This window comes from Argopecten irradians, chromosome 13 (assembly GCF_041381155.1).
Source record: "Argopecten irradians isolate NY chromosome 13, Ai_NY, whole genome shotgun sequence".
NCBI lineage: Eukaryota > Metazoa > Mollusca > Bivalvia > Pectinida > Pectinidae > Argopecten > Argopecten irradians.
In genome coordinates, this window is record NC_091146.1 from 9,249,958 (window position 1) to 9,264,515 (window position 14,558).

Below are 14,558 nucleotides of genomic sequence, written 5' to 3' on the forward strand. Positions count from 1 at the left end.
TAAATCGAAAGCAGGTTCCTGGATTGGAACGAAAAGAATGATTCCCTGATGTATGGGGGGAAGATGAAGGGAATGTTTGTTTTCGATTGGATGATTGGGGTTTTGACTTTGATGCTGTCATAGCCATGCAATATAGCTCTTGCTCTAAAGAGCCCCAATCCATATCTATGGCTGTTTGCTTGAGACGGCGAAAACTAGTATCGTACGTATACCAGGCACCACCGGCTTTCGCAATATTGCGAACTACATGTTGGTAAGTAGCCAAACCCTCAGTGGCCTCTGGATACTTCTGTCTATAAACAGAGGAAAAGATGCTAAATGCATCTGTCCATCTTTCTATATAAAAAAAAATATTTTTCTGGTTTGCCTGAGTCAAGCCAACACTAACAGAGTCGTCCAATTGTAAAGTGTACTTTGGAGCAGTTTGCTCGTCCAAAATTTGTGATAGGTCTAAGAATTCCCCATCCCATATTTTTTGCCTTAATTTAGGAGCAACTTTTTGATATAATGGACGGCATGATATCTGTGGTGGCTTGACAAAAGGCATATCAGGTACAAACACATTACTGTTACTGTTAGGTACATGATAGTTCATATCAAAATTAGCACCTGTCTCCGTATGTCCATGATCGCCGGAAGTGTTCGGAGGTATCACAGCTTGCGCATCGCGGGCCTGTGTTGCTGAGCTCCCAGCTGCAGCAGCTGGTTCACATGATGATAAGGTAGTTTCACTGGTCAAGGGAGCAGGTGGCTTTCGGAGCTCCTCCAAAACTGCTGCAGTTACAGTTTTCGTTATTGCGGAGATGGTAGCTGCTGGAATGGCTCCTGCAGAGTCTTCCTGAGCTGGTACGCTTATAATGGGCACTGGAGATGAGCTTGTGGGTGCTTTGCGTTTCCGAGTAGCCCTGGTGCTGGTAGACTTAGGTCTGGATGCCATATTAATTGGACACTGTATAAGGAAAAAGAAGACCAGCATATAAAACAGTCATATGTATTGGCTATATATGTATAAAACCCACGTGGCCAGACCTGTCTGGGCTGTACTAAATTATACAATAATAACCAGTCATAGCTGGGCTGTACTAAAATATATAACCAGTCATAGCTGGGCTGTACTAAAATATATAACCAGTCATAGCTGGGCTTTACTAAATATTATAACCATTTATAACTGGGCTGTACTACAAATTATTAACCAGATATAGCTGGGCTATACTAAAATATAATAACCAGTCATAGTTGAGCTGTACTAAAATGTAATAACCAGTCATAGCTGGGCTGTACTGAATGTAATAACCAGTCATAGCTGGGCTGTACAGAAATATATAATAACCAGTCATAGCTGGGCTGTACTAAAATGTAATAACCAGTCATAGCTGGGCTGTACTGAATATAATAACCAGTCATAGCTGGGCTGTACTGAAAATATAATAACCAGTCATAGCTGGGCTGTACTGAATATAATAACCAGTCATAGCTGGCTGTACAAACTATTATAACCAGTTATAGCTGGGCTGTACGAAATATATATAACCAGTCATAGCTGGGACTGTACTGAAATATTATAAATATATAACCAGTCATGTAGCTGGACTGTACTGAATTATCAAACCAATGTGTGAAGCTGTAACTTGTTTTTAATCTGAAATATTATAAATATAACCAGTCATGTAGCTGGACTGTACTGAATTATCAAACCAATGTGTGAAGCTGTAACTAGTTTTTAATTAACATCTCACAGTTTGACTGAGCTGAGATATCAGATTCAATCAAAAGCTAAAGAATAATATAAATTAAATAATCTTTATAGTACAAACTGAAATATCAACCCAAAGGCCAAATATAAAGCTGGACTCTGTGTAAAAATTTAACATTAATAATCACCGCTTATAATAAGCTAAAACCTACCCTCACTATGAGCCATACATTTGGAACATGCATGTTTAATGGCCAGTCTTAGGTTCCGATAAAACTTAGAAGTGCCTAGTGAGTTAAGATGGCATCCGTCAGGTAAAAACAAGTCGTGTGGGCTTTCATGCATGCGCTTGTGACGCCACATCAGTATACCTTCACATAACTGTACTAATTTAAAAATGTCAGCATTGGTCTCCTCTCTACGAGTTTCATATACATTGGGATGCATGCCTCTAGGGTTCGGGCGTTTGAATATGTCACAAATCAACACGAACATAACCCCATAATTGCGACGTAGGTGGCTAGCAAAACGTACAATGTCAGCCGCTATCTGTACAGGCGCCGTAGATTTATCACACAAATCATTGCCACCGATCTGTAGAATTATCACGTGTGGTTGCAATGATAATAAGTGGTCATGTAATTTAGAGCTAGTTCTAAGTTTGTGTACAGTGCCACCTGGGTATCCCACAAGACTGATCTCCGCTTGTGCTAAATTGAAATCAGGCGATAGGCCTGCTTCTGTATGAAGGGATCTTTCCAGACGACGTACAAAACTATGTCCTAGTATCAAACAACGATACACATTACTACTCATGCTTATAATAATATAGATATACTTAATTGTATTGTTCTCTATAAACTTTCTGGCTTTGGTGGCTGTCGAAGGACTACACACAAACGGGAAATTGCACGTCAGGCTGATCGTTGTTTAAACTCCTGTTTGTCCAACCGGAACGGCGAAGACATATAGTATAGTGAAAAACATCATGACAAGTTGATCCGGAAAGCTCAAAACACAAATTTTTTGGCAATTTGTTGAGTTATTATCAATAAATTGTTGCACAAAATGTATGCCAATATGGCGCCCGTGAAATTTTTTTCTTAGGTGAAGGGCTGATGGCTTAGCCAATCAGATTCTTTTACAAAAAGGTGACGTCATACGGTACCCCAAATAAGGGACAGTCAAGCAAAGGGGAAGAACTCCTACTTAAATTGTACACAATTACTTCTATATGTGTCAGTACATAAAATTAGCTATACGTATAGCTTGCATGTATCATCCATTGTTGTTGCTTGGATTGCATGGTTTAGACAGATTTAAGATATACTGTGTCTTGCCATCCTGACATTTGCCATATCTGAAACTCACTGTGAATGTCATAAGCATCTTCGATGTGTTGCAAAGCTATACACACAAATGTAAAATATTGCAAATCATAGGGTCCAATACCTGTTTTTGAATGTTTATAATGGAAACCTGTTAGGGACGGTACTTTATAGAGAGAACTGCGGGGGGTTACATTTCCAAGTTTACTAGATATATCTAGATGGATATTAACGATTGTCTGATTGTATATTATCTGAGGTATTTATACTGATAATCGACTTACTTTTATGTTTACGTAAATCGCGTGATTAAAATAAAACGTTCCTATATTTTAGCGGTTGCAAAAGCAACAGATGATGACACAGAAAATGAAACTTTAGGTGGTTTAACGAAGTCGACAAATCTTCAAGATTTACACCAGTCTACAGCTAATTTTAAGGCATACTGATCCTCCAGGTCGGGTCAGTATGACCTATGGTCATCATATTTCGTCCGTCGTTTTCCGCCGTGCACTGTGCGTAAACCTTTCACATTTCGAACTTTTCCAGTACTTTCGGTGCAATTTAAGGACACTTATTAAATTGATAATGATGTTAATTCAATGATGTGTTTCTATTATAGATTTATTTTTTAACCCTGATCAATGGCTAGATTTAGTAGACATCCGTAATTAAGAATATTCAAAGTTCAGTAAATAAAGACCCAGTGATTATCCGTTGTAAGCCGTAGATGAAATATCTATATCGTTTGTATTAGAAAACTATGATTTAACTAAAAAAATCATGTTCAGGTTATATAAGTCTATTTGCGATGTAATGTAACAAGTTTATGGATAGAGAATTGTGAAATATATCACGTTTTTCATATTGATGAGTATTACCTTATCAATGTTTCAGACAAACCTGTTATCATCAAGAAAAAGAAGAAAAAGAAGAAAAAAGACCAAAGACAAAAACGATGACGGTAAGAATATTTAAGTGAAGTAATGATATACCAATTCGGTCGACCATAAAATTGATATTTCATATGTGATATTTCGATCATTAATGCAATTATTAATTTACCGTACGTGTTTATAAGAGATACACAAATATTAAAAGTCACAAGTCCTGCAATGTCATGCTTTATCTAAGAATACGCCTTTTGATAAATCCCTGTTTTCCTACCACGCATATTTTAATTAGAATATTATCAAGGTTAAACAATATCCCTATCTTGCAAAGCTGGTGTAGGAAAACGATCATACATGGTAAAATATTGCAAATTGAAGAATTTAATCGTAAGTATAAGGCTAATCCATACGTGTAAAATTATAAATGATTCCACTCGAATTAATATGTATCTGTCACAAAAAACAACATTGTATTAATTCATTATTGCGTGGTTTGTATGGTGTAGACACAATCCGGGTGTCGCTTGTCTTGCCATCTTATCATGACACATTCAAAACACATTATGAAAATTACAAGGCATGTTCGATATATTCCAAATCCATACACATAAACATACATTATTGCAAACAATAGCGTATAGTACCTGGTTCTACAACGATTTCAGTCGTGCAAACTGAATGTTTATAATGAAAACCTGTTTCGGACGGTATATGTTAAAAGAATTTTAAGGATTATTACATCTCACAGATTTTATGGAAACAAAAGGTATATTGAGAAGGTGATTAACATTTGTCTGAGTGTGTACTACTTGAGCCATATTTACTGAAAATCAACCTGTTATCGCTGTGACTTTTTTTGTGTTATCACACATAACGACTTTATTTTGCGTTTTCACGCATATCGACTTTTATTTCGCGATATTACGTGTAACGAATTTTTTTTCGCATCATCACGTACGCATAACGACTTATTTCGCGTTATAACGCATTACGACTTTTATCGCGTTATCATGCATTACGATTTTAATTCGGGTTATCACACATTATGACTTTATTTCCACGATATGTAGTGGTGGACGAGACTTCTTCGTTGTTATTAGAACCTCTAGATAATAAAACTATTTTTGTTTCCCAATTTTTATTTCCAATCGACGGTCGCTTTTACTGAATTTGAACAAAGTAAGCTCAGAAAAGAGTGTGAAATGCCTTCCGTCTCTCTCTGGTGTCAGCTTTCTACAAATGTACACGACTAATCCAAATACCATTTATGTAATTTGACAGACAATAATATCCGAATTAAAGGATGTTCCAAATGTATCATTTATTAACCATGATGGTGAATCAATATTTCACTAAATGTATTTTAGTAGTTTATTCACATTTACTAAAACAATGACAACATCGGATCCCTCACGTCAACAGGATTATAAACTCAGATTTATTATATTTTAATCTCCAAAGCCAATATGATGATCGATGCTAGTCACTGCCATCATGTGGGAAATGTCTATTTTAATATCACGTTCCTGTTTTTTAGGGGTTGCAAAGGAAACAGATGATGACACAGAAAATGAAACTTTGGGTTGCTCTAAGAAATCGTCAAATCCGCAAGATTTACACCAGTTTACAGGTAATTGTTAACCTATAGTTTAACATCATTTTCAGTTTTTTTTATTTTTTTTTTACATTTTTAACTTCTTGATTGACATTCTACCGGTTCAATTTATCTGAAACTTGCCTAAAATTATACTGCTATGTCCCCATAAAGTGTTGCTATTTTTCGTGTCGATCCGAAATCCAAGAGGGCGGCCACAGCTGCCATCTTAAAAAGACATTTTGATCTTCTGAAATTCCATCAGTGCGATGTGGCTGAAACTTGAATGAAATGATCATGACATGGTCTCGACAAAGTATTCAAGGTTGATCCAAAATCAAAGATACCCACCATGGCACCATTTTTCATCCCACTATTCTCAAGGCAGTCGGATGACCGTTAAGGTCCTTGGGCCTCGTGTTTGTTCAAACGAGCGAACATTATCGTTATAAAGAACCAAACTTTGCTGAATGATAGAGCATATATCCTTATGAAAATATCTGCTAATGAAAAATTTCCAATGTTTCCATGTTTTTTCAACAACATAAACAAAACCAAAAACCCCTCGTATAGCAGGGGGTATTCCGACTCATTACCACAGAGCTGAAAATATCGAGGTCGTATGCGCAGGCAGAAAAAAGTGGAATTTCCCAAACAATTTTTGTAATGATGTACAATTGTACATGAGAGATTCCAGAATTAGCCTAAAACTCACTGAATACGAGTAAAATAAAGCAAATGTGCTCTTTGGAACAGTAGTAAAAACGAGTCAAACTCTGATAACTACGAAGATTTAGCGATCATTTAAAAAACAGTCGATCTCTACTAAGCACTTCTATTTGCTCTCGACTTCATGCCAGGTCGATTTCACGCTTTATTGCAAATGCACGTGGAAATCGAACACGTGTTTGTATAGTGTTTCCTGAAGAGGCCTTCGACGGGGTGACTCAACAAATCTTAAAACAGATATAAGTAAACACAAACACGTCAGGTAGTTTGCACCGAAGGTCAAAGAACATATAACTACAGCTGGATATTATGTTTTACTTTCATTTTATAATATTATATGGATGTATATATGCCTAGAAAAGAGCGACGATGAAATCTAATCAGCCTATCATGTACACTGTATACACAGGGACGTGGCACGATTATCCAACGAATAGTCAATATGTAAATTCTCTATATATATAAATTCGTATCAAGTCTCTGTGTAGTTATATGCATCAGGTAGAATTAAAATAATGTATTGCGGTTGTTTAAAAAAAGTATATTATTATTTATTTGCCTGATTTCAGGTCTATTTCAGCTCATATACAATATTTTATATTTTATATTCCAAAGATACATAATGTATATATATCTGGTAATTAATAAATATATCTATGGTACTGAAGTTATATTCTGGATGTATAGAAATACATTTTTTTTCATGTTTATCATGGATATATCGTATTTTTAAATGTGAAGATATAGTACGTATAGGAATATAAGCTACGAATTTGTGAGCAAGTGTTCAGCTAGAGAAAAGACAACTAACAACTGATACCGAACTTTATTTAAGTGATTTACATATCAAAATATATTTGTTTCAAGATCCACATGCAGTACCTATCGTGAATCTCAATCTATCAATGAGTTGTAAAATAAGGGTTTTCAGCAAAATCATTTGAAGTCGTTAATGCTAAAATAGAAAAAAAAATCTTAAATATGTCACTTTGACCTAATTCTTCCATATTTCATTTGTTATCTGAACTTCAACTCACAAACCGATGAATTCAAGTAGCCTTACAATTAAAAACAATAAATATTCCATAACATACCATCTGTTTCCTTAGCACCTAAGGAGAAGACAGAGCCGGATGAAAAAGACACAGCGATTTTGGAACTTAAAGATGATCTTGCGTCCCCAGAAACTCCATGTGAAGGTAACTTGTTAAATTGACAATATGATAATTTCAAAGATATGCTGCTATTATAAATTTATTGTTTTAAAAACCCCTATCAATGGCTAGGTTTATTAGACATCCATAATTAAGGCTATTCAAAGTTCAGTAAATAAAGTAAAGTGAAAAAGACCAGTTTCTTGTAATTATTCGTTGTAGGCTGTAATTGAAATGTATGTATATTTTTATTAGAAAACTATTATTAAGTGGAAAAATCATTAACTGGTTACAGAAGTATATTTACTAATTCTAATTTAATGAAATGTAAGTTTGTGAATAGAGAGGTATGCGATATATCACGTTTTTCTCAATGATGAGTTTTACTTTAACAAAAAAATCAAGTAACGTAATAATATGTCAATTCAACCATAAAAATTGATATTTTATATATAATTTTTGATGATTTAATTCAATGATTACGTTACCATGTTTATGAGACAGCCAAAAACATTCAACCCACATTCACCCTATATTAACGCAAAATTAGATTATCTAGGAATACGTATTTTGATAAATCCTTGTTTATTTTTTTCTTTAATGAATATTATAAAGGTTAAGCATTAACCCTATTTTAAAACAAAATATGGTTTAGAAAAAACGATCATACATGAGGAGGACGATCACACGTGATGCAATCAGGAAAACTAAGTAGTTTAGACCCTTGTATAATTCTTTGCAACACGTGTAAACTTAGATAAGATTTTTCAGGAAAAAATGTGGAAAATGTTTCCAATCAATGTAATGTGTACCGTCACAAGAAATAGCATTGTAATCATCCATTGTTGCTTGGATTGCATGGTTAAGACAGATTTAAGATATACTGTGTCTTGCCATCCTGACATTTGCCATATCTGAAACTCACTGTGAATGTCATAAGCATCTTCGATGTGTCCTAAAGCTATACACAAGAACGTAAGATATTGCAAATCATAGGGTCCAGTACCTGTTTTTGAATGTTTATAATGGAAACCTGTTAGGGACGGTACTTTATAAAGAGAACTGCGGGGGTTACATTTCCAAGTTTAATAGATATATCTAGATGATGATTAACAATTGTCTGATTGTATATTATCTGAGGTATTTATACTGAAAATCTACTTACTTTTACGTTGACGTAAGTCGTGTGTTTTAAATAAAACGTTTCTATATTTTAGCGGTTGCAAAGGCAACAGATGATGACACAGAAAATGAAACTTTAGGTGGTTTAACGAAGTCGACAAATCCTCAAGATTTACACCAGTCTACAGGTAATTTTAAGGCATACTGATCCTCCAGGTCGGGTCAGTATGGCCTATGGTCATCATATTTCGTCCGTCGTTTTCCGCCGTGCTCTGTGCGTAAACTTTTCACATTTTGAACTTCTCCAGTACTTTCGGTGCAATTTAAGGTAACTTATAACATTGATAATGATGTTAATTCAATGATGTGTTTCTATTATAAATTTATTTTTTAACCCTGATCAATGGCTAGATTTAGTAGACATCCGTAATTAAGAATATTCAAAGTTCAGTAAATAAAGACCCAGTGATTATCCGTTGTAAGCCGTAAATGAAATATCTATATCGTTTGCATTAGAAAACTATGATTTAACTAAAAAAATCATGTTCAGGTTATATAAGTCTATTTGCGATGTAATGTAACAAGTTTATGGATAGAGAATTGTGAAATACATCACGTTTGTCATATTGATGAGTATTACCTTATCAATGTTTCAGACAAACCTGTTATCATCAAGAAAAAGAAGAAAAAGAAGAAAAAATCCAAAGACAAAAACGATGACGGTAAGAATATTTAAGTGAAGAAATGATATACCAATTCGGCCGGCCATAAAATTGATATTTCATATGTGATATGTCGATCAATAATGCAATTATTAATTTACCGTACGTGTTTATAAGAGATACACAAGTATTAAAAGTCACAAGTCCTGCAATGTCATGGTTTATCTAAGAATACGCATTTTGATAAACCCCTGTTTTCATACCACGCATATTTTTAATTAAAATAATATCAAGGTTAAACACTATCCCTATCAGTGTGAAATTCCTTCCGTCTCTCTCTGGTGTCAGCTTCCTACAAATGTACACGACTAATTCAAATACCATTTATGTAATTTGACAGACAATAATATCCGAATTAAAGGATGTTCCAAATGTACCATTTATTAACCATGATGGTGAATCAATATTTCACTAAATGTATTTTAGTAGTTTATTCACATTTACTAAAACAATGACAATATCGGATCCCTCACGTCAACAGGATTATAACTCGGAATTGTGATATTTTAATCTCCAAAGCCAATATGATGATCGATGCTAGTCACTGCCATCATGTGGGAAACGTCTATTTTAATATCACGTTCCTGTTTTTTAGGGGTAGCAAAGCAAACAGATGATGACACAGAAAATGAAACTTTGGATGTCTCTAATAAATCGTCAAATCCGCAAGAATTTACACCAGTTTACAGGTAGTTGTTAACCTATAGTTATCATGCTTTTCCGCTTTTTTGTTTTTGTTTTGTTTTGGTTTTTTTTTTTACATTTTTAACTTCTTGTTTGACATTCTCAACCGGTTCAATTTTTCTGAAAATTGCCTTAAATTAATACGGCCACAGCTGCCATCTTAAAAAGACATTTTGAACTTCTGAAATTCCATCAGTGCGATGTGGCTGAAACTTGACTGAAATGATCATGACATGGTCTCGACAAAGTATTCAAGGTTGATCCCAATTCAAAGATACCCACCATGGCACCATTTGTCATCCTACTATTCCCAAGGCAGTCGGATGACCGTTAAGGTCCTTGGGCCTCGTGTTTGTTCAAACGAGCGAACATTATCATTATAAAGAACCAAACTTTGCTGAATGATAGAGCATATACAGATGTATTCTTATGAAAATATCTGCTAATGAAAAATTCCCAATGTTGCCATGTTTTTTCAACAACATAAAAAACCGAAAACTCCTCGTATAGCAGTGGGTATTCCGACTCATTACCACAGAGCTAAAATATCGAGGTCGTATGCGCAGGCAGGAAAAAAGTGGAATTTCCCAAACAATTTTTGTAATTATGTACAATTTTACATGAGGGATTCTAAAATTAGCCTAAAACTCACTGAATACGAGTAAAATAACAAAAAAAGTACTCGTTGGAACAGGAGTGAGAACGAGTCAAAAACTCTCATAATTACGACGATTTAGTGATCAATTTAAAAAAAAGTCGACCTTTAGTAAGCACTTCTATTTGCTCTCGACTCCATGCCAGGTCGACTTCACGCTTCATTGCAAATGTATAATGTTTCCTAAAGAGGCCTTACACGGGGTGACTCAACAAATCTTAAAACAAATAAAAATAAACACAAACACGTCAGGTAGTTTGCACCGAAGGTCAAAGAACATATAAGTACAGCTGGTTATTATGATTTACTTTCATTTTATGATGTTATATGGATGTATATATGCCTAGAAAAGAGCGACGATGAAAGCCCATCAGCCTATCATGTACACTGTATACACAGGGACGTGTCACGAATATCAAACGAATAGTCAATACTGTATTTAAATATCTATATATATAAATTCATATCAAGTCTCTCTGTAGTTACATGCATCTGGTAGAATTAAAATAATATATTGCAGTTGTTTAAAAAATGTATATTATTATTCATTTGCCTGATTTTTGGTCTATTTCAGCTCCTATATAATATTTTATATTTCATATTCCTAAGATACATAATGTATATATCTGGTAATCGATAAATATATTTATGGTACTGAAGTTATATTCTGGATGTAAAGAAGTACTTTTTTCAGATATATCATAGATATATCGTATTTTTAAATGTGAAGATATATTACGTATAGGAATATAAGCTACGAATTTGTGATCAAGCGTTCAGCTGGAGAAAAGACAACTAACTGATACCGAACTATATCGAAGTGATTTACATATCAAAATATATCTGTACCAATATCCACATGCAGTACAAAACGTGAGTCTCAATCTATCAAGGAGTTGTAAAATAAGAGTTTTCAGCAAAACCATTCGAAGTCGTTTTTTTAAGTAGGTCACTTTGACCTAATTCTTCCATTTTTCATTTGTGTTCTAAACTTCAATTTACAAACCGATGAATTCAAGTAACCTTACAATTAGAAACAATAAATTTTGCATAACATACCATTTGTTTCCTTAGCACCTAAGGAGAAGACAGAGCCGGATGAAAAAGACACACCGATTTTGAAACATAAAGATGATCTTGCATCCCCAGAAACTCCATGTGAAGGTAACTTGTTAAATTGACAATTTGATAATTTCAAAGATATGTAGCTATTATAAATCTAGTTTTATAAACCCCTATCGATGGCTAGGTTTATTAGACATCCATAATTAAGGCTATTCAAAGTCCAGTAAATAAAGTAAAGTGAGAAAGACCAGTTTCTTGTAATTATTCTTTGTAGGCTGTAATTGAAACGTATGTATATTTTTATTAGAAAACTAATTATTAAGTGGAAAAAATCATTTTACTGGTTACAGAAGTATATTTACTAATTATAATTTAATGAAATGTAAGTTTGTGAATAGAGAGGAATGCGATATATCACGTTTTTTCTCAATGATGAATTTTACTTTAACTAACAAAAATCAAGTAACGTAATAATATGTCAATAAGGTCAACCATAAAAATTGATATTTCATATATGATATTTGATTCAATGATTACGTTACCATGTTTATGAGACAGACAAAAACATTAAACCCACAATTCATGAAAAATACATTAACCCGCAAAATTAGTTTATCTAGAAATACGCATTTTGATCAATCCTTTTTTTTTTAATTTTTTAGCTTTAATGAATATTATAAACGTTAAGCATTACCCCTAATTAAAAAAAATATGGTTTAGAAAAAAACTATCATACATGAGGAGGACGATCACACATGATGCAATCATATGAAAATTGAGTATTTTTAAACCCTTGTTTAAACTTAGATAAGATTTTTCAGGAAGAAAAATGTGGAAAATGTTTTCCAATCAATGTAATGTGTACCGTCACAAGAAATAGCATTGTAATCATCCATTGTTGCATGGTTAAGACAAATTTAAGATATACATGTGTCTTGCCATCCTGACATTTGCCATATCTGAAACTCACTGTGAATGTCATAAGCATCTTCGATTTGTCCTAAAGCTATACACAAGAACGTAAGATATTGCAAATCATAGTGTCCAGTACCTGTTTTTGAATGTTTATAATGGAAAACCTGTTAGGGACGGTACTTTATAAAGAGAACTGCGGGGGGTTACATTTCCAAGTTTACTAGATATATCTAGATGGTGATTAACGATTGTCTGATTGTATATTATCTGAGGTATTTATACTGAAAATCTACTTACTTTTACGTTGACGTAAATCGTGTGATTTTAAATAAAACGTTCCTATATTTTAGCGGTTGCAAAGGCAAACAGATGATGACACAGAAAATGAAACTTTAGGTTGGTTTAACGAAGTCGACAAATCCTCAAGATTTACACCAGGGTCTACAGGTAATTTTAAGGCAATACTGATCCTCCAGGTCGGGTCAGTATGACCTATGATCATCATATTCGTCAGGGCCGTTTTCCCGCCGTGCGCTGTGCGTAAACCTTTCAACATTTCGAACTTTTCCAGTACTTTCGTGCAATTTTAAGGTAACTTATAAAATTGATAATGATGTTAATTCAATGATGTGTTTCTATTATAAATTTAATTTTTTAACCCTGATCAATGGCTAGATTTAGTAGACATCCGTAATTAAGAATATTCAAAGTGCACGTAAATAAAGACCCAGTGATTATCCCGTTAGTAAGCCATAGATGAAATATCTATATATCATTTGTATTAGAAAACTATGATTTAACTAAAAAAAAAAAATCATGTTCAGGTTATATAAGTCTATTTGCGAATGTAATGTAAACAAGTTTTATGGATAGAGAATTGTAAAATATATCACGTTTTTTCATATTGATGAGTATTTACCTTATCAATGTTTTCAGACAAACCTGTTATCATCAAGAACAAGATGAAAAAGAGAAGAAAAAAAGCCAAAGACAAAAACGATGACGGTAAGAATATTTAAGTGAAGTAATGATATAGACCAATTCGGTTCGACCATAAAAATTGATAATTGTAATAATATATATTTATCGATCTTTAATGCAATTATTAATTTTACCGTACGTGTTAAAAAGATATAACACACATATAAAAAGTAACTTGTCCTCTGCAATGTCCAAAGGATTATATAGATAATAACGGCTTTTAGATAAACCACCCTGTTATTTTCCCTAGCAATCGCATAATTTTAAACAAAATATTATTCACGGTAAAACGGACGAATCCCTATCTTAACAAATCTGGTTTAGGAAAACAGTAACATACATGGTGAAATAATTGTCAAATTAAAATAATCAAATCGTGGTTTGATATAAGGCTAATACATTAACGTAGTAAACTTGTTAATGAATTCCAATCCAATTAGTATGTATCACTGCTCACAAAAAAACCACATGATAATACATTCATAATTTTTGCGGTAGGTTTGTATGGTGATAGAACCACAATCCAGGTGATCGCTTGTGGTATGGCAATGCAGATCATGTCACATGTCAAAAACCACATTATGAAAATCTACTAGGCATAAGGTTTCGATATATTACCGAAATCCATACACATATAACAAAGCATTATTGCAAACAATTGGGCGTATATGTACCTGATTCTTCTACAACGATTACCAGTCGTGTCAAACTGAATGTTGTATAAATGTAAACCTAATAATACGGACACGGTATATTGTTACATAAGAATATTTAAGGATTATTACCATCTCTCACAGATTTTATGAAAACAAAATGGTGTATATTGTAGAGAGGAGATAACACAGTTATCTGATTAGTGTACTCCTCTACTTGAGGATCCAAATTTACTGAAAAATCAACGCTGTTATCGCTGCTGACTTTATATTTGTGTTTTCACACAAAACGGACTTTATTTTGCGTAATCTCGCATAACGACTTTTTTCGCAGTTTATCACGGCATTCATGGGGATAATTATTTCG

General features: G+C 33.7%; 1 protein-coding gene across 1 annotated transcript in view; it reads left to right on the forward strand.

Moving 5' to 3' along the window:
• LOC138305581 (uncharacterized protein DDB_G0286299-like) overlaps positions 1-14,134 on the forward strand; it is a 39,002-nt gene extending 24,868 nt beyond the window's left edge. Inside the window, exons 12-18 of the mRNA XM_069245886.1 lie at positions 5,455-5,547; positions 7,350-7,439; positions 8,612-8,704; positions 9,173-9,238; positions 11,652-11,741; positions 13,494-13,562; positions 14,037-14,134. Of these exons, the coding sequence (XP_069101987.1) occupies positions 5,455-5,547; positions 7,350-7,439; positions 8,612-8,704; positions 9,173-9,238; positions 11,652-11,741; positions 13,494-13,562; positions 14,037-14,134 (599 nt within the window). The remainder of the gene's footprint in view (positions 1-5,454; positions 5,548-7,349; positions 7,440-8,611; positions 8,705-9,172; positions 9,239-11,651; positions 11,742-13,493; positions 13,563-14,036) is intronic.
• Positions 14,135-14,558: the final 424 nt, after the last annotated feature.